The sequence below is a fragment of the Fusarium keratoplasticum genome, chromosome 3, assembly GCF_025433545.1.
Source record: "Fusarium keratoplasticum isolate Fu6.1 chromosome 3, whole genome shotgun sequence".
Classification (NCBI taxonomy): Eukaryota; Fungi; Ascomycota; class Sordariomycetes; order Hypocreales; family Nectriaceae; genus Fusarium; species Fusarium keratoplasticum.
The window spans coordinates 1,014,310-1,038,851 of NC_070531.1; the positions used below are offsets into that span (position 1 = coordinate 1,014,310).

At 51.8% G+C, this 24,542-nt stretch overlaps 6 protein-coding genes and 1 pseudogene across 7 annotated transcripts, besides 1 other annotated feature; 3 read left to right on the plus strand and 4 right to left on the minus strand.

The window, feature by feature from the left end:
* Positions 1–527: 527 nt before the first annotated feature.
* On the plus strand, positions 528–1,915 carry NCS57_00371200 (uncharacterized protein; the record flags this gene model as incomplete). Its single annotated transcript, XM_053053697.1, has 3 exons — positions 528–1,059; positions 1,124–1,334; positions 1,387–1,915. The coding sequence occupies 3 exons, from the start codon at positions 528–530 to the stop codon at positions 1,913–1,915; spliced, it is 1,272 nt and encodes a 423-aa protein (XP_052915857.1).
* Positions 1,916–2,711: 796 nt separating this feature from the next.
* NCS57_00371300 (uncharacterized protein) lies at positions 2,712–7,218 on the plus strand (the record flags this gene model as incomplete). The annotated part of the gene is made up of 3 exons (XM_053053698.1): positions 2,712–2,927; positions 2,982–5,941; positions 5,988–7,218. The coding sequence occupies exons 1-3, from the start codon at positions 2,718–2,720 to the stop codon at positions 7,216–7,218; spliced, it is 4,401 nt and encodes a 1,466-aa protein (XP_052915858.1). The 5' UTR covers positions 2,712–2,717.
* A 3,460-nt stretch (positions 7,219–10,678) lies between these two features.
* On the minus strand, positions 10,679–12,276 carry NCS57_00371400 (WSC domain-containing protein; the record flags this gene model as incomplete). Its single annotated transcript, XM_053053699.1, has 2 exons — positions 10,679–11,906; positions 11,957–12,276. 2 exons carry the CDS (start codon positions 12,274–12,276, stop codon positions 10,679–10,681), a joined length of 1,548 nt encoding a protein of 515 aa, XP_052915859.1.
* A 4,030-nt stretch (positions 12,277–16,306) lies between these two features.
* Positions 16,307–17,567, plus strand: NCS57_00371500 (annotated as a pseudogene). Its single transcript has 2 exons — positions 16,307–17,099; positions 17,146–17,567.
* Positions 16,307–17,567: a sequence feature.
* A 1,602-nt stretch (positions 17,568–19,169) lies between these two features.
* On the minus strand, positions 19,170–19,891 carry NCS57_00371600 (uncharacterized protein; the record flags this gene model as incomplete). Its single annotated transcript, XM_053053700.1, has 2 exons — positions 19,170–19,459; positions 19,741–19,891. The coding sequence occupies 2 exons, from the start codon at positions 19,889–19,891 to the stop codon at positions 19,170–19,172; spliced, it is 441 nt and encodes a 146-aa protein (XP_052915860.1).
* Positions 19,892–20,291: 400 nt separating this feature from the next.
* On the minus strand, positions 20,292–20,832 carry NCS57_00371700 (uncharacterized protein; the record flags this gene model as incomplete). Its single annotated transcript, XM_053053701.1, has 2 exons — positions 20,292–20,501; positions 20,557–20,832. 2 exons carry the CDS (start codon positions 20,830–20,832, stop codon positions 20,292–20,294), a joined length of 486 nt encoding a protein of 161 aa, XP_052915861.1.
* A 1,564-nt stretch (positions 20,833–22,396) lies between these two features.
* On the minus strand, positions 22,397–23,968 carry NCS57_00371800 (F-box domain-containing protein; the record flags this gene model as incomplete). Its single annotated transcript, XM_053053702.1, has 4 exons — positions 22,397–22,933; positions 23,014–23,434; positions 23,535–23,605; positions 23,843–23,968. 4 exons carry the CDS (start codon positions 23,966–23,968, stop codon positions 22,397–22,399), a joined length of 1,155 nt encoding a protein of 384 aa, XP_052915862.1.
* Between the last annotated feature and the right edge of the window lie 574 nt (positions 23,969–24,542).

Genomic DNA, 24,542 nt, shown 5'->3' on the forward strand with positions numbered 1-24,542 from the left:
ACACACCGTCTCTTTTTAATACCAGGCTCTGCCCACGCCCTCGCCCTCGCCTAGACCCTTTCTTTTCTCTTGACCCCTCTCGACACCACATTTATGTTATTATTTATTTGGATGCAATATTGATATTCTGGCATCTGTGTCTGTTCCTTACTCACGTTGTCTGTCAGTCTATTCCGCTGGTTGAAGCTGTACGTGCTGCTACTCCCATATCTTCCCCCATGTTTGCACACTGTCTAACATGGTCTTTCAGGCGCATTCTCCGGCATCGCCCACAGTGCTCACTCTGCTATCCAGACGGTGACGTCAGCCCAAAGATCATCGGACGCCATCCCGTCTCAGCTTCCACAGGGAAACCTAGCTTAGCGCACTCCTCATTCCCATCCTATCTCCTTGCTCTTTGACCAGCCTGTTGATCTCTCATTCTTCTCTATCGCTTGCTTCATTTTCAATCCCCCTCCTCGCTAAACGTCGAGGATCCAAAGCCGCCCCTCGTCGCGCGACATGCGCAATCGCGTTTGCGGCAGACTATGAACTCGCCGCCAAACTCCATCTTGGGCCAATCCAATGGCCAACCAACATCGGCCTCACCAAAGAAGAACACCTCGAGGTCGGCCAACGACTGTGAACGAACTGCGAGCATGTCGCCCGAAGATGGCGACGACAGCACAGTCCAGTCGAGACAGAACAATCGCCCCTTCAGTCCCCCCTCTCCGTCCTCGTCAACCTCTCCCCTCGCCGTCGGATCAACGCATGAAGCCGCCTTAATAAAGAGCATCGAACGAGGCGACTATGCTCCCAACGACCTCGACGAGACCCGCAGCCTTACCGATAGCATTCGACAGCATATTGTGGACGGCGGCCTGCGCTACCATGCCTACCATGCAGGGAAGTACCTGTTTCCCAACGACGAGGCTGAGCAGGATCGAGAGGAGCTGAAGCACAATTTGACGGTGTATTTGTGCGACGGCCAAATGTTCTTTGCGCCTATAGAACATTTGTTAGAAGAGGGCGCTGAAGTATTGGATCTGGGCACGGGAATAGGCAAATGGTGTATCGACCGTAAGCGTTCCCAGCACATCAAGCGAGCTTCGTTTACCTGGCCATGGTTTCTAACCTATGACAGTCGCCGACAACTATCCCAATTCGCAATTTCACGGCATGGATCTCTCGCCGATTCAACCCGACTGGGTCCCAGAGAATGCCATCTTTGTCGTCGACGACATTGAGCACGAGGGCGGCTGGACGTACCCAGAGGAAAAGTTTGACTACATCCACATTCGCCACACAATCCACTCTGTCAGGGACAGGCCCTTGCTCTGGGACCGCATCTACCAGTACGTGATGCCGAGTTTTGTGCAGATCGACCACCTAAGCTGACTTGCGCAGACACCTTAAACCCGGGGGCTATGTCGAAATCCAAGAGTTCCACTACATAGCAGCCTGCGATGACGATTCTTGCGATGGCCCCTATGCCTGGAGGGATTTCCTTCGGTTCCTACAGGAGGGCATGGCGGCTCTAGGCACTGACATCCACGGCATCCAGTACGTCGAGGGCGAGCTCTCAGAGGCAGGCTTTGAGAGCGTCACGAGGAAGAACTTCAAGTGCCCCGTGGGACCGTGGCCCAAGAAGGCACGGCTCCAGGAGTGCGGGCATGTTCTGCGCGATGTTTGCATGTGGGGTCTCGTGGGTTTGTCTCGGAGGCCATTCCGCGACGGTCTCAAATGGACCATGATCCAGATCGAGATGTTTCTGATAGAGGTTCGCAAGGCCCTCACCGAAGAGGTCAATGGTCTTCCCAAGTACCACACCTACTATCCCTTCCACAGCATCTACGCGCGAAAGCCTCTGAACCCCTCTTCAACGGAAGCGCCGCGGAGGACACCAGCCGCCGAAGAAAGCGCCGAAGAGGCATGAAGCGGAGTCGGGAGATCGGACCGCTAAGCCGACAGCACTTTGCAGGCACGAATCTGCAACCATTTTTTACCACACAGCAGCTTACGACACCGCTGCGAATGTCATGACGACTAACGACACATTGTGCATTTTGCATACATCTTCTCAAGCACGAATCAAAGCAAGCAAGTTTGGGGAGGGGGGGCATTAACTGGCGTACCATGTGTTTACATTTTACCTACCTCTAGACGGCCTCGAGGCCAGTGGCCAGCATTGGATGCCACCACAATGGCGCAATTGGAGCGGTGAACTCTTTTTTTTTGTTTGTTTGGGAGGCGATGGTTGGACAGAGGCGAGTTTGGATACAAGTTAAGCTTGTTTGCATCCAGGCACTACTACCAGTCACTGAATTAATGCGATTGGACTTGAACAACAGTCTTATTTCCATCATGTGAAGCTCCAGGACCCTTTGTTCTGATAAGGCACCTGAATTCGTCACTGTTCCCTGCAACAATCTCACCTCCAACCCCAGCAATGATCTGACCTGCCTCTTTGGACAAGCGCCAACGCGAGCCAACGCGAACGCGAGCAGGCAAAATGTGAGGCACCTCATGGTCCTTTTGCTGCTTCATCAGCCCTATGACGACGCCTGCATCCAAGACAGCTATCTCGGTTCGTTTGCGTGCGTAACCTACCCAGTCAAAGATGACGAACAACACGCGGCGATCCAAACCCCGCTGAATCCTTCGAGATCTGTAACCTTTAAGAGAGAGTCGTAGCCGCATGTCTTTTCGTTAAGCAGACAAATCTACAACAACAAACCATGAGTGAGAGTCTTTGTCTCAACGACGGCTCCCTTGGACCTGGCGTCCGGGGATGCCGTGGAGATTTCGACTTTACGCAAAAGTTTGAGCGCATCTTTTTACAGATTATTCCTGCCGCCGTTTTTATAGCGGCTGCTTTCGCGCGTGTGGTTGTGCTGTCGCAGAGATCTAGGATTGTTGGGGGTCTTGTTTTGCAGTCGCTCAAGGCCGTGAGTTGACAAATGCGAGTGTCGTGTCATTTTTATCTGACTTCCATGTGATAGGGATTCTTGATTGTGTATTCCATCGCGCAGCTTGCGACTTTGATCCTCGTGGCCACGGGAACTCGAGGCATCGTCCATGATCTATCTCTTGCTGGCTCTTGTCTCACCTTTGTCGCTTCGCTTTTTGCCGTCTCGTTGTCATACACAGAACACTCAACCGCCCGACGACCATCGACGTTGCTCGCTATTTACATTCTCTTAACCTTGCTGTTCGACATTGTCCAAGCACGCACGGCATGGCTCATCATTACCAACTCACATCAAACCATCCAAGCGCGCCTTTTTACCGCGTCCATCGTCGTCAAACTTGTGGTGCTGTGTCTCGAAACCATCCCAAAGACGAGATGGATTCACTGGAATGCGGACGAACACAGCCCTGAAGAATCGAGCAGTGTGCTTAGTCTAGGTGTTTATGCTTGGTTGAACAAGCTCTTCCTGCGAGGATATCGCGATGTCATGGATATTGACGATCTGTACCCTCTTGATGAGGGCATGGCTGCTGGAAAGCTCTACAGTCGATTTGCAAAGAAGATTCGGTCTCACAAGTACCCCAATGAGCCAAATTCAGGGCTGTTGAAGGACCTGTGTAGGACACTTCCAGGCCCGTTCCTTTACCCTGTCGCCCCTCGCATCGCCCTCATCGCCTTTAAATTCTGCCAACCCTTCTTCATCGATGCAACCCTCGAGTTCCTCCAACTGCCCGAGACTCCCACGACAAACAACATCGGCTACGGCTTGATCGGTGCCGTCTTTCTCATCTACTCCGGCATCGCCCTCTCGTTTGCTTTTTACGGGTACTACAGACAAAAGGCACTCACCATGATTCGAGGTTGTCTGTGTGCTGCGATATATCGCAAGACTACAGAGATGAAGTTGACTTCGGCTGATGACTCCGCTGCCTTGACACTAATGAGCACTGACATCGATCGAGTGCTTCACGGCGCCGAGGCAGCTCACGAGCTTTGGGCCAACACGATTGAGGTTTCTGTGGGCTGCTGGCTCTTGTACAACAAAGTCGGCGTGGCTTTCGTCTCGCCTCTTGTCATTATAATCATCTCCGGCGCTATACTCGGATGGATCCTGGCCCTCGTCGGCAAAAGACAAAACGAGTGGATGAAGCGGATCCAGAACAGAGTCGGGCTCACAGCTAATGCCATATCTCACATGAAGCTGTACAAGATCTCAGGCATTACCGGCCCAGTAGCGGATCTGATCCAGAGTCTGCGTGTGGGTGAGCTCAAGGTCGGCAATGGCTTCCGTCTGCTACTGATCCTCGCCGCCGTCTTGGGTTTCGCGCCTCTCGCCCTGTCACCGGTCGTTACGCTCGCCTTTACGTCTGCGTCTCTCGGCGTCAGCACCATCTTTACCTCTCTCTCTTACATTATCCTGCTGAGCTCGCCATTGATCAACATGTTCCAGAATCTTCCTCGTGTCCTTGCTGGCTTGACTTGTACGACCAGGATTCAGAAGTTTCTCGTCGCCGAGTCTCGGACTGACTTTCGAAATCGACATGCTCCCCAGTCCTCTTCTTCCAACTCGGAAAAGACTCAAGATGGGTCAGAGGACTCTGTCCTGGCCTTCTCCGTTGAGAACGGGTTCTTTGGTTGGGGTGGTGAGAAGACGACCTTAAACCAGATCAACTGCTTCATCCCAGCCCACAAGCTCACCATCGTGGTTGGTGAAGTGGCCTCGGGAAAGACAACTTTTTGCAAAGCTCTACTAGGAGAAGTTCCTGTGTCATCTGGAACCATTCGGACCTTCTTTCCCTCCTCTCGAATCGGATACTGCGAACAAAACCCATTCCTCTACAACGCCACCTTCAAGGAAAACATCATCGGCCACTGCGCGTTTGACCAGAAGAAATACGACGAGATTATTGAGGCTACTATGCTCAGTGTCGATGTTGCTCTCCTACCGCAGGGTCATAATACCAAGATCGGGAGCAATGGCATCATGCTCAGTGGTGGCCAGAAACAACGCGTCTCTGTTGCTCGCGCTCTGTACTCTGAGGCCGATGTCATGATCTTTGACGATGTACTGAGTGGCCTCGATAACGATACAGAAGCCGAGCTGTTTCGTCGTGTCTATGGACCCGGTGGTATTACTCGCCGAAGAAACGTCACAGTCGTGATTTGCACGCATTCAGTTCGACATCTACCTACCGCTGACCACATCATCGCTCTCGGTTCCGGAGGCACCGTCATCGAACAGGGTACATTTCCTGAGTTGATGGAGAACAACAAGTACGTTCACAGTCTCGGGGTCAAGCACGGAGGCACAGATACTCCGTCAACCGTGGAGAGCGTCAAGGAGCAAGCCGACACTGTCGCCGTACCCCCTTCGAGAGCTACCAAGACCGAGCTGGACGACAAGTCGAGACAGCAAGGCGACTGGTCCATCTATACGCACTACTTCAAGAGTGTTGGGTTCCCGGCAGCTTTCACAGTCATCTTTGCGGGCATCATGTTTGGAGTTACTTCCAACGTTTCGAGCGTATGGCTTAAGTTCTGGTCCGAGGATACCTTTAACAGACCAACGGCCTTTTACGTGGGCGTCTACGCTCTATTCCGCGTTGTGTACCTCCTGTTTCTTCTTTGTAACGGCCTCTCAACCACCATCTGGATGACGGCTTCCGCAGGCACCGAACTCCACAAACGCGCCATCACGACGGTTGTAGCAGCGCCGTTGAGGTTCTTCACTACCACCGACTCTGGCATCGTGACGAACCTGTTTTCGCAGGACATGACTCTTCTCGACAATGACTTGCCTCTGGCTCTCACAAACTTTACGCTTGACATGGCTGATTCTATGGGTATGGCGGCCGTCATTGCATCTGCGTCGCCGTATCTCGCAGCGGGTTATCCTTTCCTGATCATCATTCTGTATTTTGTGCAAAAGTTTTATCTGCGTACTTCACGACAGGTTCGACTTTTAGATCTCGAGGCCAAGAGCCCGTTATAGTAAGTTCCCTTTCTAGATGCTTCACCAGAGGCTAACACCTGAAAGCACACACTTCATAGACACCATCAAAGGCGTTGCTACCATCAGAGCCTTTGGCTGGCAAGACCTCGATATTTCCCACAATCACCATCTTCTCGATACATCTCAGAGACCCGCATACCTACTCGGTGCGATCCAGCAGTGGCTTATTTCTACCCTTCACCTCGTCGTCACGGGCCTCGCCGTCCTCCTCATTGCGCTAGCGACTCAGATGCGGAGCAATGCAGGAATCACAGGTGCTAGTCTCATTTCTCTGCTTTCGTTTAGTGATTCCGTCACAAACTTGATTCGAAGCTACACTCTTCTTGAGACGTCGCTTGGAGCTGTGGCTAGACTTCGGTCGTTTAGTGAAAATGTCAAGCCAGAGGATCAACCCGGAGAGGATATCAAACCCCCTGAAAGCTGGCCACAGACCGGAAACATCGAGATCAACAACGTGTCGGCTTCGTATGAGCCCGAGTCACTGAACGAAGACGGGGTTGTTGTTGAACCGCCAGCCAAGCTTGCCCTGAGCAACCTCAAGTTGAGCATCACTCCAGGCCAGAAAGTCGCAATCTGCGGTCGAACGGGAAGTGGAAAGTCTACAATGATTCTGCTTCTTCTTCGGCTCCTTGATCCTCTCCAGTCCTGTTCGAGAAATATGGAGATCGATGGCATACCCTTGTATCAAATTGACAGAACAACCCTGCGAAAGCGCATAATCGCGATCCCTCAAGATGCCGTTTTCCTCCCCGACGGCAGCTCCATCAAGGCCAACATTGATCCCCTCAACGGGGCCACAGAGTCCGAATGCATCCAAGTTCTCGACGCCGTGCGCCTGTCCGGCTTCATCGAAGACCGTGGCGGTCTCAGCGCTGGTATGAGCGCTGACGATCTAAGTGCAGGCCAAAAGCAACTCTTTAGTCTCGGCCGGGCAATCCTCCGACGCCGCGTCAGAGACAGACTCGCAGGAAGTGAAAAACGAGGTGGTCTACTCCTCTTGGACGAAGTGAGCAGCAGCGTCGACAAGGTTACAGACAGGGCAATGCAGGAGATTATCCGTGATGAGTTTGAGAGCTACACCATCGTCATGGTTTCGCACCGACTCGAGATGGTCATGGACTTTTTTGATAGGGTTGTCGTGCTTGACAAGGGCGCTGTGGTGGAATCTGGAGGGCCGAGAGAATTGGTTGATACACCTGGAAGTCGTTTTGGCGAGCTCTGGGGGATTGAGCATGACGATGCTAGAAGTACCTAGTCAGCAATAGCCCGTCCACTTCTATCGATACAAGTGCACCTTCCTCATAAGAGTGCCTTCCTGGCCAGAGCACCTTCCTCGTCAGACCTCCTTCCGTAGGAACTCATTCATGCCCTAGGGCAAATGGTTTCCCACAACATCTATCTTTTTTTAAATTCCCATAACATCCCACAACGCACCGGGCAATCAAGACAATTATTCACAACAACGACAACAACAACGCCGGGACGAATGTATCATACTCGAAAAGGCAAACACTTGTTCCCGCCCACAACTATGGTGCATCCTCCTCCTCCTCCTCTCAACCCATGCCATCGTCTTCACCCTCCCTGCCAGCTCCTTCCTCGTCTTCTGGGAGCGCCCGTGTGGTCCCCCAATGGCATTCTGAGGAGATGTCCGCAAAATGACTGCTGGATCTGAAGGAGGTGTACAATATGGACCGAGAAAAGTTCTATCTGCATATCGATGCCTGGCGTGAGCAGATGACGACGAAGATCCGTGTGTTCCGAGTTGACTGCTCGGACTGGGTTGCTCTTAACTACGGGCGATCTAGGTGCTTCACTGGCCCCTTCCAGGCATTTCCAAGGGCAACACTGACTGCCTGTCTCCAGGCCATCGACGTCACGAATGGCCACCCCGGAAGCTGTGTGAGATACATGAAGTGGCAGCTGCCTATACCAGAATTTCCTCTACTTGGCTTCCGCATTCCGAAAAGGATGTATACGGCAACACAAAGTTATACTGCCGAGGACTTCCAGCACGCCCTGCTCGGCATGAGGGAGATCTCACATCTTTGCGATTTCAGTTACTGCCTCAACCCATTACATCTTGTCGCCTAGCCTCACTTGGACGACATGAGGGAGACATCGCACCATTGAGGCTTCAGCTAGATAGGGCATCAAAACTCTCCACGTGATCAATGAATTCCATTCATCTTTCGTGCCTTTTGTGGGGTAACAGTGACTGACTACCCACAGGCCGCCGATGTCCAAAGAGTGGCTACCGCGGCGTGTATCTACCCCCCGAAACGGTTGATTACAGTGTCCCTCTTTCTTCCCCTTCATTGATGGTGGTCGGCACCAGAGAAAACATTCCACGCAACGCAGAAGTACACTCCTCTCATCGAGTTCCAGCATGTCCTCACTTGCACGATGGAGACTCACACCGGTGTGACTTCGCTTACTGCATCAACCCCACGCATCTCGCAACTGAGTCTCATGCCAACAACATGAGCCGGGGGAAATACTTCGCCCGAGCGAGGTCAGATGCTGAGAAGGGCATGAAGATTCGAAAACATTGAGCAGTACGCTCCCCACCATGCTTGCTACAGCTTGCATGTGAGCCGTCAACAGGAAAGATCATCACCGAGTACGAGAGTCTCGGGAACTCAGCTGTGCAGGACCTCCCCCCGCAAACAAAGTCCACCGGGAGACCGGCACTGTTGACCACCAACATCCGAATCTTCAGCTGGGTGGACAATGTTCGCATTCTAGATCGCGCGAGATCACATGCCCCTCGATCGAACCAGGTGTTTTCGACGGCAAGCCACCGGCTCTCGAATGTAGCCCACTAACTTTTGGCACACGCATTCGACATTTCATGCGCACCCTCGATGGTTAGTGATTGGCCGCGACACTCTGCTATCACCGGCATCATCATTTTGATCTGGTTGTCATCTTGAACAAAGCACAAAACAAGCCGCGAGGCTGCGCTTTTCCATGGGTTTTCCTGTTGTTTTATTTCTTACCTTTGTTATTTGCGGGATACCAGCCTCGAGGATGCGAAGTTTGCTTTTCTCGATTTGTTGTTTTGCTGAAGCAGAACCAGCCGCGAGGGTGCGTCTCTTGCTGAAGTTCTATTGATGCCCTCGCCTTCCTGTAGATACGAACCGCGCGGCCTGGGTTTCCAGCGCGTTTTGGTTACGATCCAGGTGTTACTATGATAGGGCTATGGGCCGATTACAATCCACCCATTTCCCTCTTGACTGGCTTGATGGCGTGAATTAATGCTTTGACTCTACGCTGACGGAACAAAATGTCGTTTTTAGGGCATCGGCAAGGTAAGGAAACAAGTTTTGAGCCTGCCCATTTGAGTGGCGGCGTGTATCACAACGTAGACTCACACCGTGCTTAAGCAAGGCATGCGAGTTTCTGTATGGCAAAAAACAAAGAGTATTACTTGCTTTATAAGAAACTTATGCTAAGTATATAAAATAGTAACAAGAAATTTAATTCATTATAATTTTATGTAATTTTGTATAATATTATTATGAAGTTAACTTAGTATTTATTAATAACTTAGTAATTTTTTATGTATTTTATATAAAATATAACCTAACCGGCGCCGCGTCCGATCGCCAACCGCTTCCTTTTGTTCAGCCAATCAGTGGAAGGCAGGTGTACCAAATGGGCAATATCAACAGGGAACAAACTGGTGGTCTGAGCTTTTCATTATCTCAGCCAAGGCACTCCGTAGCACTTGTGAACGCTGTGAGAGGACCTTGTTGGGCCATTCATCTATTTGGTCGAAGTAATTCAGCAACCCTGTCCGTCATTTCACATCTATCATCACGATTTGGTGCAGAATACGCAAACCCATCGGAAGAGGAGATCATAACGATGGGGAGAGGAGGTCACATAGCACATCGTACAAAGACACGGACAAAGCCCTGCAGCATGCCTCAGATTCCTGCTTGCTTATTCTGGAATAAAGCGATAATTGGAGACGCATTCATTTGTCTGCATCTTCAAGCCGGGAGTTGAAAGAGAGTCGGCCGCTGACTAAGTCCACAGTCTAAACATGAGCAACCGTCGCTTTCAACGGCTGAGAAAAGTCCACGAAACGCCCCACCCTTATGATAAGTCTCCTCTCGCTGGGTAAGTTAGTACAGATTCCCAGAGAAGAATTGAATGGATTATGGGCTTGCCAAGGCCAACGACATGCTCTTCTGTTGACAGAGGTGCTTGACAAAGGTAGGGAGGAATGTCTCACGTGAGCTACTGAATGGGCGAATCATCTGTGTGCATATGCAAGGAACAGTGACTCCCTGCATGCTTTCTGAGACTCGAATAATTGCTGTTAACTAAAGCCTGTTAGTGAGAGAATGTTTGCTTTGCATGTTCATCAATGGATGGCTCACTGCAAAGTCAAGGCCATGAGTGTCTATTGCAGTCTACTGATCGCTACGGGGAGTTTGTCAGATAGTTTCACAATTACTAGCACAGAGACACAAGTATTGAAATGTCATAAGCCATATTAAAGCCGATACTACTACTTCCTAATCGCCAAAAGATACCACCATCGCAAGTTGACCAGGCCAATCCATCGTTGTCGACATCCTAGCGACCAACCACTTCCGAAAGGTGTAAGAATAAACCAGAACGTTAACGTTATGCGTGCTTGTGCGTGCTCGAAAGAGAGAGAGGGTGTGTGATGCTATGCTAAACCGCTGATTCGTCCTTTACAGGAGGAAAGCGACACCAGCGATGGCAAAGGCCAGGCCGGAGGCAGGGAGCATGGCAGAGGCGCCAGCGGTCACAACAGGGACCTCGGGGTTCTCAGGAGTCGAGGGGGTTTCGGGCTTGGATGGGGTCGAGGGAGTCGAGGGAGTTTCAGGCTTTCCAGGAGTCTCGGGAGTCACAGGAGTCTCCGGCTTTCCGGGAGTCTCCGGCTTTCCGGGAGTCTCCGGCTTTCCGGGAGTCTCTGGCTTTCCAGGAGTCTCGGGGGTCTCAGGCTTGGATGGAGTCTCGGGCTTTGAAGGAGGCTGGACGGGAGGGGAAACCGGAGGAGAGACTGGCTTGGACGGCTTGGGCTCGGGCTTGACGGGAACACACTTATCACCGGTGCAATCAACAGGAGGCTGAATAACCACGGGAGGCTGGCAGTGATCACCCTTGCAAGGAGGAGTGACCTTGACAGGAGGAGGAAGGATAACCTTGTCTCCGGGAAGGCAAGGCTTAGGAGGAGTGATCGGGGTCTTCTTAGGAGGGGGCACGACGACACAGTTCTCTGTGCAGACATTGTATGTCCAGCAATCGTCGGTACACTCCTCATGGAAGCACCAGTCGTCCTCATAACGGATGAACTTCTTCTGGTAGTCCTTGTGGGGAGTTCGGTCCCAGGTGCAGTCAGATCCGTAGCAGACGATGCGCTGGTTGCACTCCTCTTCCTTCCAGTCGGCGTAGTGGCAGAGGCCAGACTCGCAGATGACAAGCTTGTCCCAGTTGTTGTCGTGGCACTCGCGGGGAGCACAGTGTCCATCCTCGCAGACAATCTGCCACTTGGTGCAAGTAGGGCAGTGAACCTGAGGAGCACAGTAGTTGCCGTAGCAAATGATCACGACATCGGTGGGGACAACGGCGATGACTGTGGTGGCGGTAGTGACGGTGGTGGTGCCGTCAACGACCGTGGTGACAGTGGCGGTGGTGGTAACAGGCGGCAGGGTCTCAGTCTCGACGGCAGTCACAGTGTTGGTAACGGTGTCGGTGGTGCCATCGGGGTTGAAGTCGACCGAGATGTAGATGCTGAGGAGAACAGAGATGTCGACGCTCTGGCGGCGGCGGAGACGAGAGGAAGACCGGATGCCACCGCAAGACTGGCTCTCATCGCCAGGGCAGCGGATGTCGCAAGAATCAGGGCTCAGGATGTCAGAGGTGGCCTCGCTGAGGACGACACCGCAGTAGCATGTGCTGGAGAGGATGTTAGCAAGGGTATGCAACAGAGGGAAGGGTGAGCTCACTTGTCGTAGGTACCAAAGAAGTTGGAACCCTCACAAGCAGCGGCGCAAGACTCGAGAGTGTTGTCCTCAGTGTCGGCAGCCAAGACGAATGTCGGGAAGCCGTCATCAGAAGCGACACAGCCATAGAACCTGAAGTTACCGACAGTGCCAGGGTGGCTAGGCTCGCTCGTGCTGGTGCTGGAGCTGCTGGCCGAGGTGGCAGTGTCAGTCGCCGGCTCAGTGCTGGTGGCGATGGTAGACGAGTTGGTGAACTGAGTGGTGGAAAACTGGGCGGCTGCCAGGTTGCCCATGGCGAGGGCAAGTAGCTCAGTGTAACGCATCTTGGATGGTTGATCTCTGTTCTGTAGCGAATGACTAGACGAAGTAACGACTGGGAAGGGAGCTCTCGGAGGAGGAGCGAAGGAATCGAGGCCGATTGATGCTTGATGATGAGGGAAGGAAGAAGTTGAGATTTGGACGGACTCGAGGCCTCTCTTTATAGAGATTTCGACTCACACTTTGAGCCGTATCTCCTCAGCTGTTCTCCCCCTTCGAGTACCAAGTACGACCCGTGGTTCCAAAGTCTCGACGAATGCATCCACCAGTGCCTACACGGGCAAGAGGGCCAGTCTGCTGTGACTGTTGAGACATGGCGTTCCCTCCCAAGAGACAAGAATGTAAGCCCTCCTGCGAGTGGTCCAATCTGCCCCTGAGTTGTCTCACCTAGCCTTCGAGGGAGAAGTCTGCTGTGCTCTGGTTGCGCGGAGAATTCCCCGCCGTCCAAAGCTTGCAGTACACCCTTTTCTCTCTCTCGCATGCTAAGATTACCCAAAATTCCAGATGCGGCTTTGTCGTCCGTTGAGGCATTGACCAAGCCGACCGCCTAGGAACCGTCGGCGGAGCCACAAGGCGGCCGCTGAAACATGGCTCTCCGGCTCCCTCGGCCATCCCTCAACAAAGGTTCGGAGCCATCGCGGCTGGACTACACCGACTTCGCTTGTCTCCAACGAATCCGGGCCGCACGAGATTTCCCGCATGGCTGAATCCAGGTCTGTTGACACTTCGCTTGTCAGTGTTCGGTAGATCGGCTTCAGATTCAACGCCAAGGACAGTCTCTCCGCATGCGCCGCTAGGGACATTCCTGAAAGCGTCCAACGGCACGGTATCGTGACAGCTCTAGCTCTAGCTCTAGCTCTAGCTCCCCAGAAAAGAAGGTTCCCTGGTCGTAGGTGTTCACTGATATGTGACAAGCGTTTAATCTGCCGCGAGAATGCACGTCATTTTCCACCAAGAATAGCCAGACAACCTTTGAGGCTTCCACGAATGCATCCGGCGACCATTCCCCAACCGTGCTCGTCATATCATGTTGACCCGGCACTGGGCGTTTTCAGCCGCAGAAGGAGCTTTAGAATTGTGAGAGATGGTGATCAGCTGTTCTCTCCAGATGGCATCCCCCTTCAGCCGAAAGCAAGCATTCTTCGAGGCGACATCCGGGGAAAAGGTCATCCGTCGGTGTGGCCCAACCTCTTGCGATCTCCGATCTGCCGTTCAATCCACGCAGTGTGAGACAGCGCCGTCTCCGGGGAGAAGTATCGAGGGGGTTTCGTAGACGGGAGATTACGAGAGGGAAAGGCAGAAAAGCCTGTTTCACTCAAGGGAGAGGCTGCAGAATATCTGGGGCTGAAGATGAGACAGGTCGCGGTCAACAAAGAGCGGACCGACATTTTTTGCGGTCGCCGCCGAGCCGCCCGGCGCCGGGTGGGGCATTTAGTTGAAGAAGTGGGTCCTCCCGGAGCTGGCCCGGGCCATCTAGGGTAGTTTCTTCACTGCTCGACACCGGCCGACACCGCTCTACAGTAGCAGTTTTGCTATAGAATAATCGCTTCTATGCTAATACTGAAGTTTGAGAATGATCTCGAGATACTTCTTGTTCGAGGCCTTTTTGTTGTGGCTGAGAGGCTGCATCAATAGTCCAAAGCCAAGCATACGCAGGGAGAGTCCAGCTTGAGGCGATCCGAATCCTACACACTTAAGCCAATTGTTTACCATTATGCAAGTCAGCAAGAAAAATCACAGTTGACACAGTTCCTCCTCGAGCTTCCATTGGATCCTTTGCCCAGACTAGATCTCCCCCATAGTTGCCAGGTTCATGCGTCTATTTTAAGATGCAAGTTGAGGCTTCGCTTAGAGGAGCAGCGCTCAGAGTCCAACAATACGACCCCATACCATCACCACAACACGACTTAATTGGTTCTCGAGACTCCTCACATAGCTAATTTCCACTGAATAAGCAAACCCATTTGCACAACATGAACAAAGCCTATTGTGGCCACCAGATTAACTCGCTGCATCATGCAAGGGCCATGCCATGCGTGCTGCAGGCACGAGGTGAGATAACGGCGACGTGATGCTCGAATATCGAGTAAGCTTGTAACTCTAATGCAGCCATCCTCTGTTCCTGTGACATCATGTAGCACCGTCAGCTTCGGCCCATTGAGAGAGATCATCTTGAAACCATCCTTTTGTGTAGCACTTTCAGCCCAACTCAAGCCAGCTCCCCTTCATTCTCAACCTCGAGCGCCGGTGTATTGCAAGAAACATGTAATGCGCGACTGAAATGATCCCGATGTCGCGGCTGTATCACGACAGGCATGCTAAGGCTCTGGATGATACCCTGACTCTCCTCGTCCCTGTCGATCATGCATCGGAGCCTCATCATCGCGTGGCAACGTTTCGCCCCTGAAGCAATCCACAGCCGACGGATGGTCAGCTTGGAAAAGCAGCTGATAGACTTGGCGCATCCCGAAAACAACATCCGAAGGGCTGGAATGCCAGGCACCATGCCTGTTCCACCACGTTCCACAGCACCAGATGTCAACACAAGAAACGCCCCGGAGGCCACTGCTATTTCCACCTTCTCCATTTGTGGGTTGCACGAGGTTCGTCTAACTTGGTGGCATCACCTCAAAGGCCGAAACCCGATTTGCCAAGCTGCAGGCTTTGAAGAGGGAGGCTTTTCGATCTGACAGGCTTGTAATGAATCGCCTGCATGGCAGCTAAGGCCTGATCTGGTTGGCTTCCAACGGGTAAAAAAGCAACGGAGAGATGGCTAGATCTGACTTGCGCCAAGCCATGTCAAGGGAGAGAGCGCATTGTTGGCTGTCGATATCCCCGCACTCAATCCCTTGCGTTGGAACGCTTGCGTATCAGCACGCAGCAGACATCTACTCAATCTGCCTCTTGGGCGATCTGGCGTGATTCCTCGCTGATGCCGAGTTCCGTGGCGACTGAAATGCAGGAACACATGCAAGTCTGGAAGCCACGCGATGCCTTATTGAGGTGAGACAGCAGTCTTCGCTCCTGGTTGCTGGGATGTTATTCCCCCCTTTGACAGTGCATGTGCAAAAACAAGCGTTGTCCCTGTTTTGTTATTGATAATAACAAGATCGGTCAACATCAACAGTGGCAATGCAATCTCATGCGGGCATTGCACTTTGATGCGCGCATGCCACCAACATCCCCCTCGACGATGCATTGAGATTGCCTGACCCTCGTTTCTTTTCCCCCTTCGACTGCAGAGATCGGGAGGTCTTCCCTCGTCAATGTGTCGACCGAGATTGCAGTGTCTACAATCGCCAGGCCGTCAATTCTAGGATCATGACTATCCTCAATGTCTGGTCGGCCCTTGGGCAGGGACTCGATGCGGCCTGTAGTGTCTAATTGACCTGCATGACGATGCATCATTTGGCCCAGCGACATCCGTGATGCGACATCCGGGCCATGACCTTTCCAGACGGTGAGTATGTCAACGCCAGCGCCCCTTCATTCAGCGACTGATTGAGATATTCTGTTCTTTAGTAATGCCCATGTTGCGACTACGCCTAGCGATGCGCTGACGACCGACGCTGGGTTTCCTACCCGGCCTATGAGAAGCAATGCTTTGGACAGAGATTTGCTTGACATGCCAATAACAATTGAGAGGGTTTGTCCCAATCAATTGCGCTGTCATGACTTCTCTCTGAACCCATCATTCACCAACTCCAATCCCACCACCGCGACCGCACCTCCAGCAACCCTAACCCTGGACCTCAACAGCCGTGTCTGACAGCCGAAGCTTTGCGGAGAGGGAGGGGTTACAACGCAAAAGAATGGAGACCAACGTCTCGCGGCACTACCATGATTGGATCACGCCTGGGCTTGGTCACTTTCTAGCTCCTGGGGAAAAACGCATGTCATCAAGATGGGGTAAGGGTTCGCCCGCGATTCCGTCATGGTCTTTATAAGGAAAGATGCCCTTGGAGTAAGGTTGACCTCGGTTGAAAGGTTGTTGCAAATTTCTCCGATTCTCTCATTCCATTTCTGTTCACAGATCGTTCAATTGCAGAGCTCACAATGGCCGGTACAAAGCTTCCTTATCACGCCGATCATATCGGTTCCTATATCCGGCCTGAGGCTCTCTCGCGGACCCAGGCGCAAGCCGATGCTGGCGAGGCTTCGCCCGAGCAACTGGTCGCGGCGCAGAAGGCTGCCATTGCCGACATTGTCAAGAAGCAGCAGGAGCATGGAGTCCGAGCCATCACTTCCGGCGAGTTTGACCGCAAGTACTACTTCTCGGGCTTCTTTGAGAAGCTCGGTGGCTTCCGAGAGGTGAGCCCTGTGCCGTGGGAGCTTGCGCGCATCTCTGCGCCCCCAATTGCTGCCCTTAAGAAGGCTGGCAAGCAGTACCCCATGGCCGCGCTTTGCGAGGGCAAGATCGAGTACAAGGAGAGCCCTTATCTCGAGAACTGGAAGATGCTGCGGGAGTGTGTGCCCAAGGAGCAATGGGGCGAGTGCAAGTTCACCATGCCGCCACCCTGCTACTTCCACCTTCGACTGGCGTCGGGCAAGTGCTACACCCCTGAGGCTTACTCAAATGACGAGGACTTCTTTGCCGATTTGACAAAGGCCTACCGTCAAGAGCTGAAGGCGCTGTACGCTGAGGGTGTGCGCAACATTCAGATCGATGACCCCACTCTCGCCTACTTTTGCTCCGACGACATGCTTGCTGCTCTGAAGGCTGAGGGCGTCGACCCTGACAAGCTGTTTGATCTGTACCTGAAGGCTCACAATGACTGCATTGCTGACCGCCCTGAGGGTCTGCATGTTGGACTTCACATCTGCAGAGGTGAGTTCTCTCAGCGATTAATCGGTCTTCATACTCACAATTACAGGCAACTTTTCCAAGTCTATGCACTTCAGTGAGGGTTCCTACGAGAAGATTGCTGAAAAGTTCTTCACCACCCTCAACTATGACACTTTCTTCCTTGAGTACGACAACCCCCGCTCAGGCGGCTTCGAGCCCCTCCGCTTCCTGCCTAAGCACAAGAACGTTGTTCTTGGAGTTGTCACCACCAAAGATCCCGAGCTCGAGGATGCGCAGGTCATCAAGCAGCGCGTGCTGGATGCGGCCAAGATCATCGCCCAGGGCCAGGGCCGTAGTCTCGAGGAGGCTCTCGAGCAGGTCGGCGTCAGCCCTCAGTGCGGTTTCGCCAGTGTTGCCGTTGGCGCTGAGGGCATGACTGAGGAGAAGATGTTTGCTAAGCTGAAGCTTGTTAACGATGTTGCTCATGAGATCTGGCCTGGCAAGCCTTGAGATGGTTGTGCATGAAAGAGAAAGTGTATTTAGGAGTTGTGGGACATGGCAGAGTCCCTGTTGCATAGCGTGGTGTTGTCGATGAAAATACGTGTGGTGTTTATGAGTGAAGGAAGAAGAGTTCTAAGCGGTTTTGCTGGCATATTTTTCAACAATAATTGCATCTTTGGGCCTCTCAACTAGAACTGTCAATGGGTTGACATTGAGTTTGGCTCACATGGAACCGCGTACGTTAAGATAAGGATTCAATAAAGAATTGGAAGAGACTCTGTGAGAAGTCTCTCTTTGGATTATTTTCTCTTAGCCTTCGATTATTTTCAAGTGAAATCATCTTAAGATGTTCATAAATATTTACTGATAATAGTCAGGTAGCCTTGAGCAAAAGTACGAACTTGATGTCGTTGCTGCCATTGCCTCGGTACAACCGCCCTCGAAGGGGCTCCTCTTTCCAACCACACTCAGCTTCACTCCCCCATTTCACCATCATTGAGAGGCTCCTGGTAGAAGATCCCTTCCAATGCCTAGATCAAGGTCATGGCAAGCCGCCACCCGGATAGAATCTTGTCGATCGCGCCATCTCGGACGTACTTGACCATGGGCTTTCGTGGGAGCGAAACGCGCTGGAGAGGAACGGTATACCATGTTCTTCTTCCTTGATCAAACCACTCAAAACGAGCAGCAAGACTTGATGCCCGATCAAAGTTTTTGAAGGGGCCGACGGACGGCACGCCGATCCAAGCACGAGGGTGTGGTTTCTTGTCGTCCATCATCTTGAATACGAGATACCCCCTCTTCGCATCGGTTGGCTTTGGGCCTTGCGCGTTCGAAAAGTGCCTGCCAAATGTGAATGCGACACCTTCGAATTGGGAAGTGTCGGGAACGGGTAATTGCAATGGCAGCAACGGCATCACCCTCCCACTGCTCAGAGGTTGCCAGAAGATGGTTCGCCGAAGTCGATATGTTGTGAAGGTTCTTGTATATACTCTGTCCCTTGGCGCCATGGGGATGCATTGAACCTGGGCTCGTCTCCGAAACTCGAACAATGGGCTGCTCGTATTGCAGCCCAGCGGTGTGTGTCAAAGCGGGCCAACGTACCGCAGAGTGTACAGGTTTCGAAATCGGCCTCATGAACTGAGCCCAATGCTGCTGGATGGCGTAGGATGGCACCACGCCGTCAACTTCAACGGGGCGGAACAGCCATCCTTGGTAGCTCCGAAAAGCTACAACCATCGTCTGCTCTGCCATTTTTATGACAGCCTCGGGAACAGTCGCTTGTTGGAAAGTGATGAGAGGGATCATTTGTCGGTGCTGTCCGGGTGACTTCCGGGCAGTAGAGTAGTGCAGACCCGAGACGTTGCGATTTTCCGTGTTCGTCTCATGCTGTCTTGCCCGCCATCAAATATCTTTGGCTTTCCCAATATAGAACTCGACTCCATGGTTTATCTCCGTTTGTGTCGCGTCGTCGTGAGACTCAGCCGGCTGTCCTTCAAGATGAGTGTAGATCCGAAGGTAGATGCATGGGCCAGGCAGGGTCATGCGCGGGTAGACTTGAGGGAGACCCAGGAGATCTTGAAGTGAAAACGTGCCATGCTGGAGGACCTCTCAGACTTCAGGCACGATGGCAGACAGGATCGACTCCACGTTGCCACGCAAACGAGGGCCTCCAAAGTAGTCGTCCATATCGCTTTGCCTCAGCAAAAGTTGCCTCAGTGCGCTCGTCTCTTTCGCGAGCGAGGACCAGAAGGGTCGCACAAAGCTGTCGAACAGCGAACCAGATAGTTGCACTTGGAGATTGACGGATGGCGTGGTTTTCATGCCAAGGAGATCCTCTGTCTGCTTGGCGAGGGTGCGAAAAGTTCTGCCTCCTTCGAGGATGCTGGTCGGCAAGACAACTGAAGAAATCAGGTCAGTTAAAGAAACGAGGATTCAAAGGAAGTGCAACTTGCCTGCAACATGCTTTGCCCCTTTCACGATTGGAACCATTGCCTGATGCCCTCTCGGATCGCGGCTGAAGAGAAACCCTGGCTCATCCTTGAACAGAGTGGTGCGGAAAGAAGGCTTAAGAGCGAAGAGAGTAATGTATTGTGGTGATGAGGAAGCTAATTGGCTGCAGTCGCGATGCATCATGACGAGGTGGAAATCAGGTGGGTGGGGGTCACGTGCACCCCTTCACCTCTCACAAAGGAAGCCGCCCGTGGACGAGGAGTGCTGGAGGCACCTTTCCTCTGATAGCGGCTGGAATGTTGCTTGCAGAATCGATGTAGGCGTAATAGTGGCGCAAGACGACAGCTTGCATCGTTCTTGAGGCCTGTCGAGAAGCTCATGGCACACTCGGGGTGGTCAAATGAGAATAGTACCTTCAAAGTAAGAGAAAAGCATACTCAGACATTTTTCTAAGGTTTTAATAAAGATTAGATAACATTTCTGATAGCTTCATCTTAACTTGAGATGGCTCTTAGTTTACAATAATCAAAAGATGGTCATGAATAGGTGAGTTCTCGACAACGATAACCTGATGCCACAACACATGGACTGTCGTTGACGTTCACGCAGAGTCTACAGTTATCATGGTTTAGCTGTCAGATCGAATCAATGTGAAATCGCAGACTGTAGAAGAATATGTACAGGGTGAATCCTTGTTAGGCCTATGTTGAATGGAATACCAGCAACCCCCTCAACTTCTGACGTCTCTGTTCAACCTTACTTCTTTATCCATACCTCTACTTAACCAGGCATCGAGTAGAGTCGGATCTCGCCACCGCCAGTGCTCTCATCGGCGTAGGAAAGCTTGACGATACCTCCCACTCGAACATCACCCTTGGAGTCCGGGCCCTGGCACTGATCTCTGAGGTTCTCAAAGTGACCAGCGACGACACCCATGGTGATGGAAGGCCGGCAGGCGGCACAGGGCATACCACCGGGGTCAAACTCGCACTGAAGAGACATGTTATTATTTAAGGTTCACCGCTGTTCTCGGGGAAATTCATACTCGGAGTGGCTGGTGCTCTTCGGCGTGGTCGCCCTTGCAAAGCTGCCAGGCTGCACCGCCGTCTTCACCAGAGTAGCTCCTGATAGTCGGACCGCAGTCACTGGATCCGAGGCCGTAGTCGAGGCAAGCTGCTTCGAACTTCTTCTCGTTAAGACCGTCGATCAACTGGTTGACGTGGTGGAGGTAGGGGCTTCCATCGGTGGTCTCGCAAATATACTCAGTTGCGGCGACACCAGTGGCCAAGGCCAAGATGGGCGTCAGAGACAGAAACTTCATCTTGTCTTGATTGTTCGTGGAGGGATGTAGTGAATGATGCTGTTGTCTGTGTTTGTCTTGTCAAATAGTGAGGAGCCTTTCGCACTTTTATAGTTGAATGCTCTTCTTTGTCTTGGCATCTCGTTGCCTTGATTTAACCAAGAGTAGCATATCAAACATTTCTGGATACTCCTCTAATCATCGCAAATAAAGCCGAAGGATCTAGGAATTGAATCGCAGTGGATACTCCCAACCAATAGCAAAACAAGAAACAACTGTGTGTTTCGAAGTTCCAGTGAACCACGTCGATCAAGGCCAGCTATGACGCTGCCCTGAGCAGATCAATGCCTCGGAGGATATGCCAATGCTTCAAAGGATTCAGCTGTTACCTCCCGGGGCTGAATCTCGGTCAAGTTTTGAGTTGAAAAGGAAAGAGATGGACTGTGGGGGTGAATGTGATGCGATGGATCAAAAGCTGGGGTATTACAATGCTTGGACTGAAACAGTGCCAATAGGACATGGTGTTTGGGTTCCTTAGGTTCCTCTATTAAGGTCTGTGCACAGCCAGCACAGTTTAGAGACCATCAATAGCAGATAAGAGTCTGACCCTGTATTGACTTATACATGAGCATACAAGTGTCGTTTTAGGGACGACAGGCTCATAAACGATCCGTAATAAGGTTGTCGGGCAGTTGAGGTAAGAGGTGTCGCGCAAGGAAACAATAGAATTCTCCCACTGGTTGAAGTCTAGCAAGCAAGGATGGAAGGATCAAGCCGAATCCGGCATGCTTCGCGATAGCAGATCAATACCGCGTACGTACGTGCGTGGAAGCAGGGATACAAACGACCCTTCAATGCCCACTCTCCAACAAACTGCATACGTCATAATCTCGGGCTGAATCCAACGTTGTTGCACAGCCTTGCCGGCTCACCAGTCACTAGTTGCCGGAGGAATTGAGACCTTGTGGATTCAGGTTCCGGATATGGTGTATATCATGTTGCTCATGGTGCTTCAGTGACGTTTTGTGCGGGATTTTTATGCGACTTTTCGGCGTGAACCGTGTGATAGCTGCAACTCTTCCATGGCTTTGAGCAAGGCGCAGCAAACCTCAATGTTCCGTTGAGACAATATTTGTAGCAAAATGATTGACCTGCCAGATGACAGCTAACTCATAAGCTTAATGATTGGGTTTTACCCATGGTTTGAAACAGGGAACAGGCAATCGACGATCCGCCTTGTTGGTCCTTGCCCGGGAGACCCGAGGGCGATCGGGGAGTCGGACGGGACATCGGGATGTTCCTGCGGGAGATGATCATGAGCTGACACAGCCTCGTCTGATGAAAACACAAAGCACCGGAGTTGTTTCCATTTTGAGTGACTTCTGGGACGCGTGTTAGACTTTGTATACTTTGCAAGACAATAGGTGCGAATGGGTATGTTCTGGCAGTATTGTATTGCGTTTTCTGGATCCAAATTTATAGTCGGCGTCTGTACGATTGGTTGTTATGACAAAGACGCCAACCTTGGAAGAGACCAAACAGTACGGTGGCTAGCGTCAAAGAAAGAGACGAGATATCAGCATACCTAACCCTCTAAGGATGTGACGAGATGAGAAGCAAGGGACCAGATCCTGCATCGGTTTCGCAGTCCCCATGGCGGAGACGGCATGGACTCATCCCCCCTCATAATTTGATTGCTGCATACCAACTTTCTGGCCAAACCCTCCCAGTCATGGTGACCCAGAGTTTTGCCAGCTGGGATAACTGGGGTCTTTGAATACCTGTGAACATCTCTGAGTTCCCAATTGTAAGGGGCTACGCAGCCATCGAGCAGTTGCCTTCGCCAGAACTGTTGGTCGAGTACGACGCGCGACAACAGAGTTTTGGAACACATCCGTAGGCGCAGAGTAGATGCCGTAGGAAGAAAGGAAGCAACAAGGTCCAGTATCTCCCGAGGCAAGTATTCCAGACTTGGCTGAAGTGGTACCTTTAGGTTTGAAACCTCGAAGTTGGTATCTGGCCTGGCGTTTTTCTTATGTCTGGCCTCGAAGGGTTCCTCGGTAATCAGCGTCGAGACAAACTCTGAGAGATTTTCAACGTTGATCGGATCATCGCAGTACCACTATCAAGAGACAAGTTTATTAGCATGTGTTGGTGACGTCTTGTTTCGGTACTGAAAGAATCAAATTCACAGGGACAAACCTCGTTGGCCTTGGTAGGTTCCCACCCTTCAGAGGCCCAGAACTCGCGAGCGCCGTAGTAACCATGGCCAAACTCCAGGCCATACTCCATGTAGTCGGTTGAACCATAGAAGCCTCTCTTTTTGGCGATTATCTTCTTTTCTTGCACATTGAAGGCAAACTGAGCGTATAGGGCCTTGTAAACGTCGCTCAAGCTTGGAGGTGAACCACCCTCAGGGAAGAATCGAGCACACCACGTGAGGACATGTTGAACGATGGTCAAGCAGGCATCATGTAACGGGAACAAGACATCGTCGGTATCCTTAGCAGATGACAGGGCGCGGTATGCACTTCCTCCGAGTCGGAAGTACAAACCTTCCGTGAAGGCCCAGTCGGCAAAATCGGAAACGAAAAGCCCTGGAGTTGTGGATTCGTTTCTCGGCCTGAGAGTTTAACATGTCAGCGTCTTACGAGCACCACGAAACTTGTATCCTGATTGAGTAAAGGAAGCTCTACTCTTTCTAGGCTATGGATATTACATACATGCGAAAGGGAGGAGTGGTAAATTTCTCCAAGCTTGAAGTAGCGCCGAGAAGCCGAATTTTACATAGCCACTGCCAAAATAGTAAGGTCAGTGGTTGATATTGTAAGGATTAATAATCTGAAAGAAGAAAGGGCTGAGTTCAAGATTCGAGCAAGTAAGAAAATAGGTGCCGAAGCTTGGGCTTCTCTTTGATCCCTAGTACTGGGGCTGCGTTACAGTTGCACGCGCAGCGGCCGATCCTTGCAACAACCCAAAGAGGCAGGACGACAAGTGCAAGAGATTTGTCTTGCAAAAGAAATATGCTTACCTGCTTTGTTTCATCTTCGAGAGGGTCTTCGGATGCCCAGTTGTGTTCTTCGTCAAAGACTTCATCGCGAGGAGGGACGTCAAAGGGACAGCCACACACAACGCAATAAACGAATGAGAACCCCATGCTGGGTAATCGAGCTGGAGTTGATCAAGTTGGGTGCATTGAGTTGAGAGTCCCATGGCTTCTGCATGAGAGCAACCGGCGGCTATAAACAATGGAAATTGAAGGGACGGCGTCATCATTTGGCGTGCATGACATTAAACACCAGACTCTGTTGCGACTGGCTCAAAATCTCCGATGATGGGGACGGGAATGGCTTATTGGTAGGGCTGATCAAGCTAGCGGCAGCCATGGTGCGGGAGTCGGTTTGTCTTGTCAGCCCAGGCTTGACTCCTGAACAGGAGCTGAAGCCAAGTTGACCACTCAGCGTGTGGAGAGTGGCAGTTTAGGGCTGACCAAGAAACATTGTGCATTTATGGGTAGTAGCTGTTATCAGGTTGTGATTTGCTGAGCCGACCCAACGGTTGATGAGCACAAGGGGTCCTTGTACTCAAAATTGGGACTTTGGGATTTTGATCAGCGGGAGACGCAGGTCCCGGCATCATTTCCCGAGCTTAGTTGCGGCAGTTAAGGGGGCTAATGAGTTGATTCCAAAGCCGCGGGCGGTTCACGATGTAACTTGTGGCGCGGCGACGGT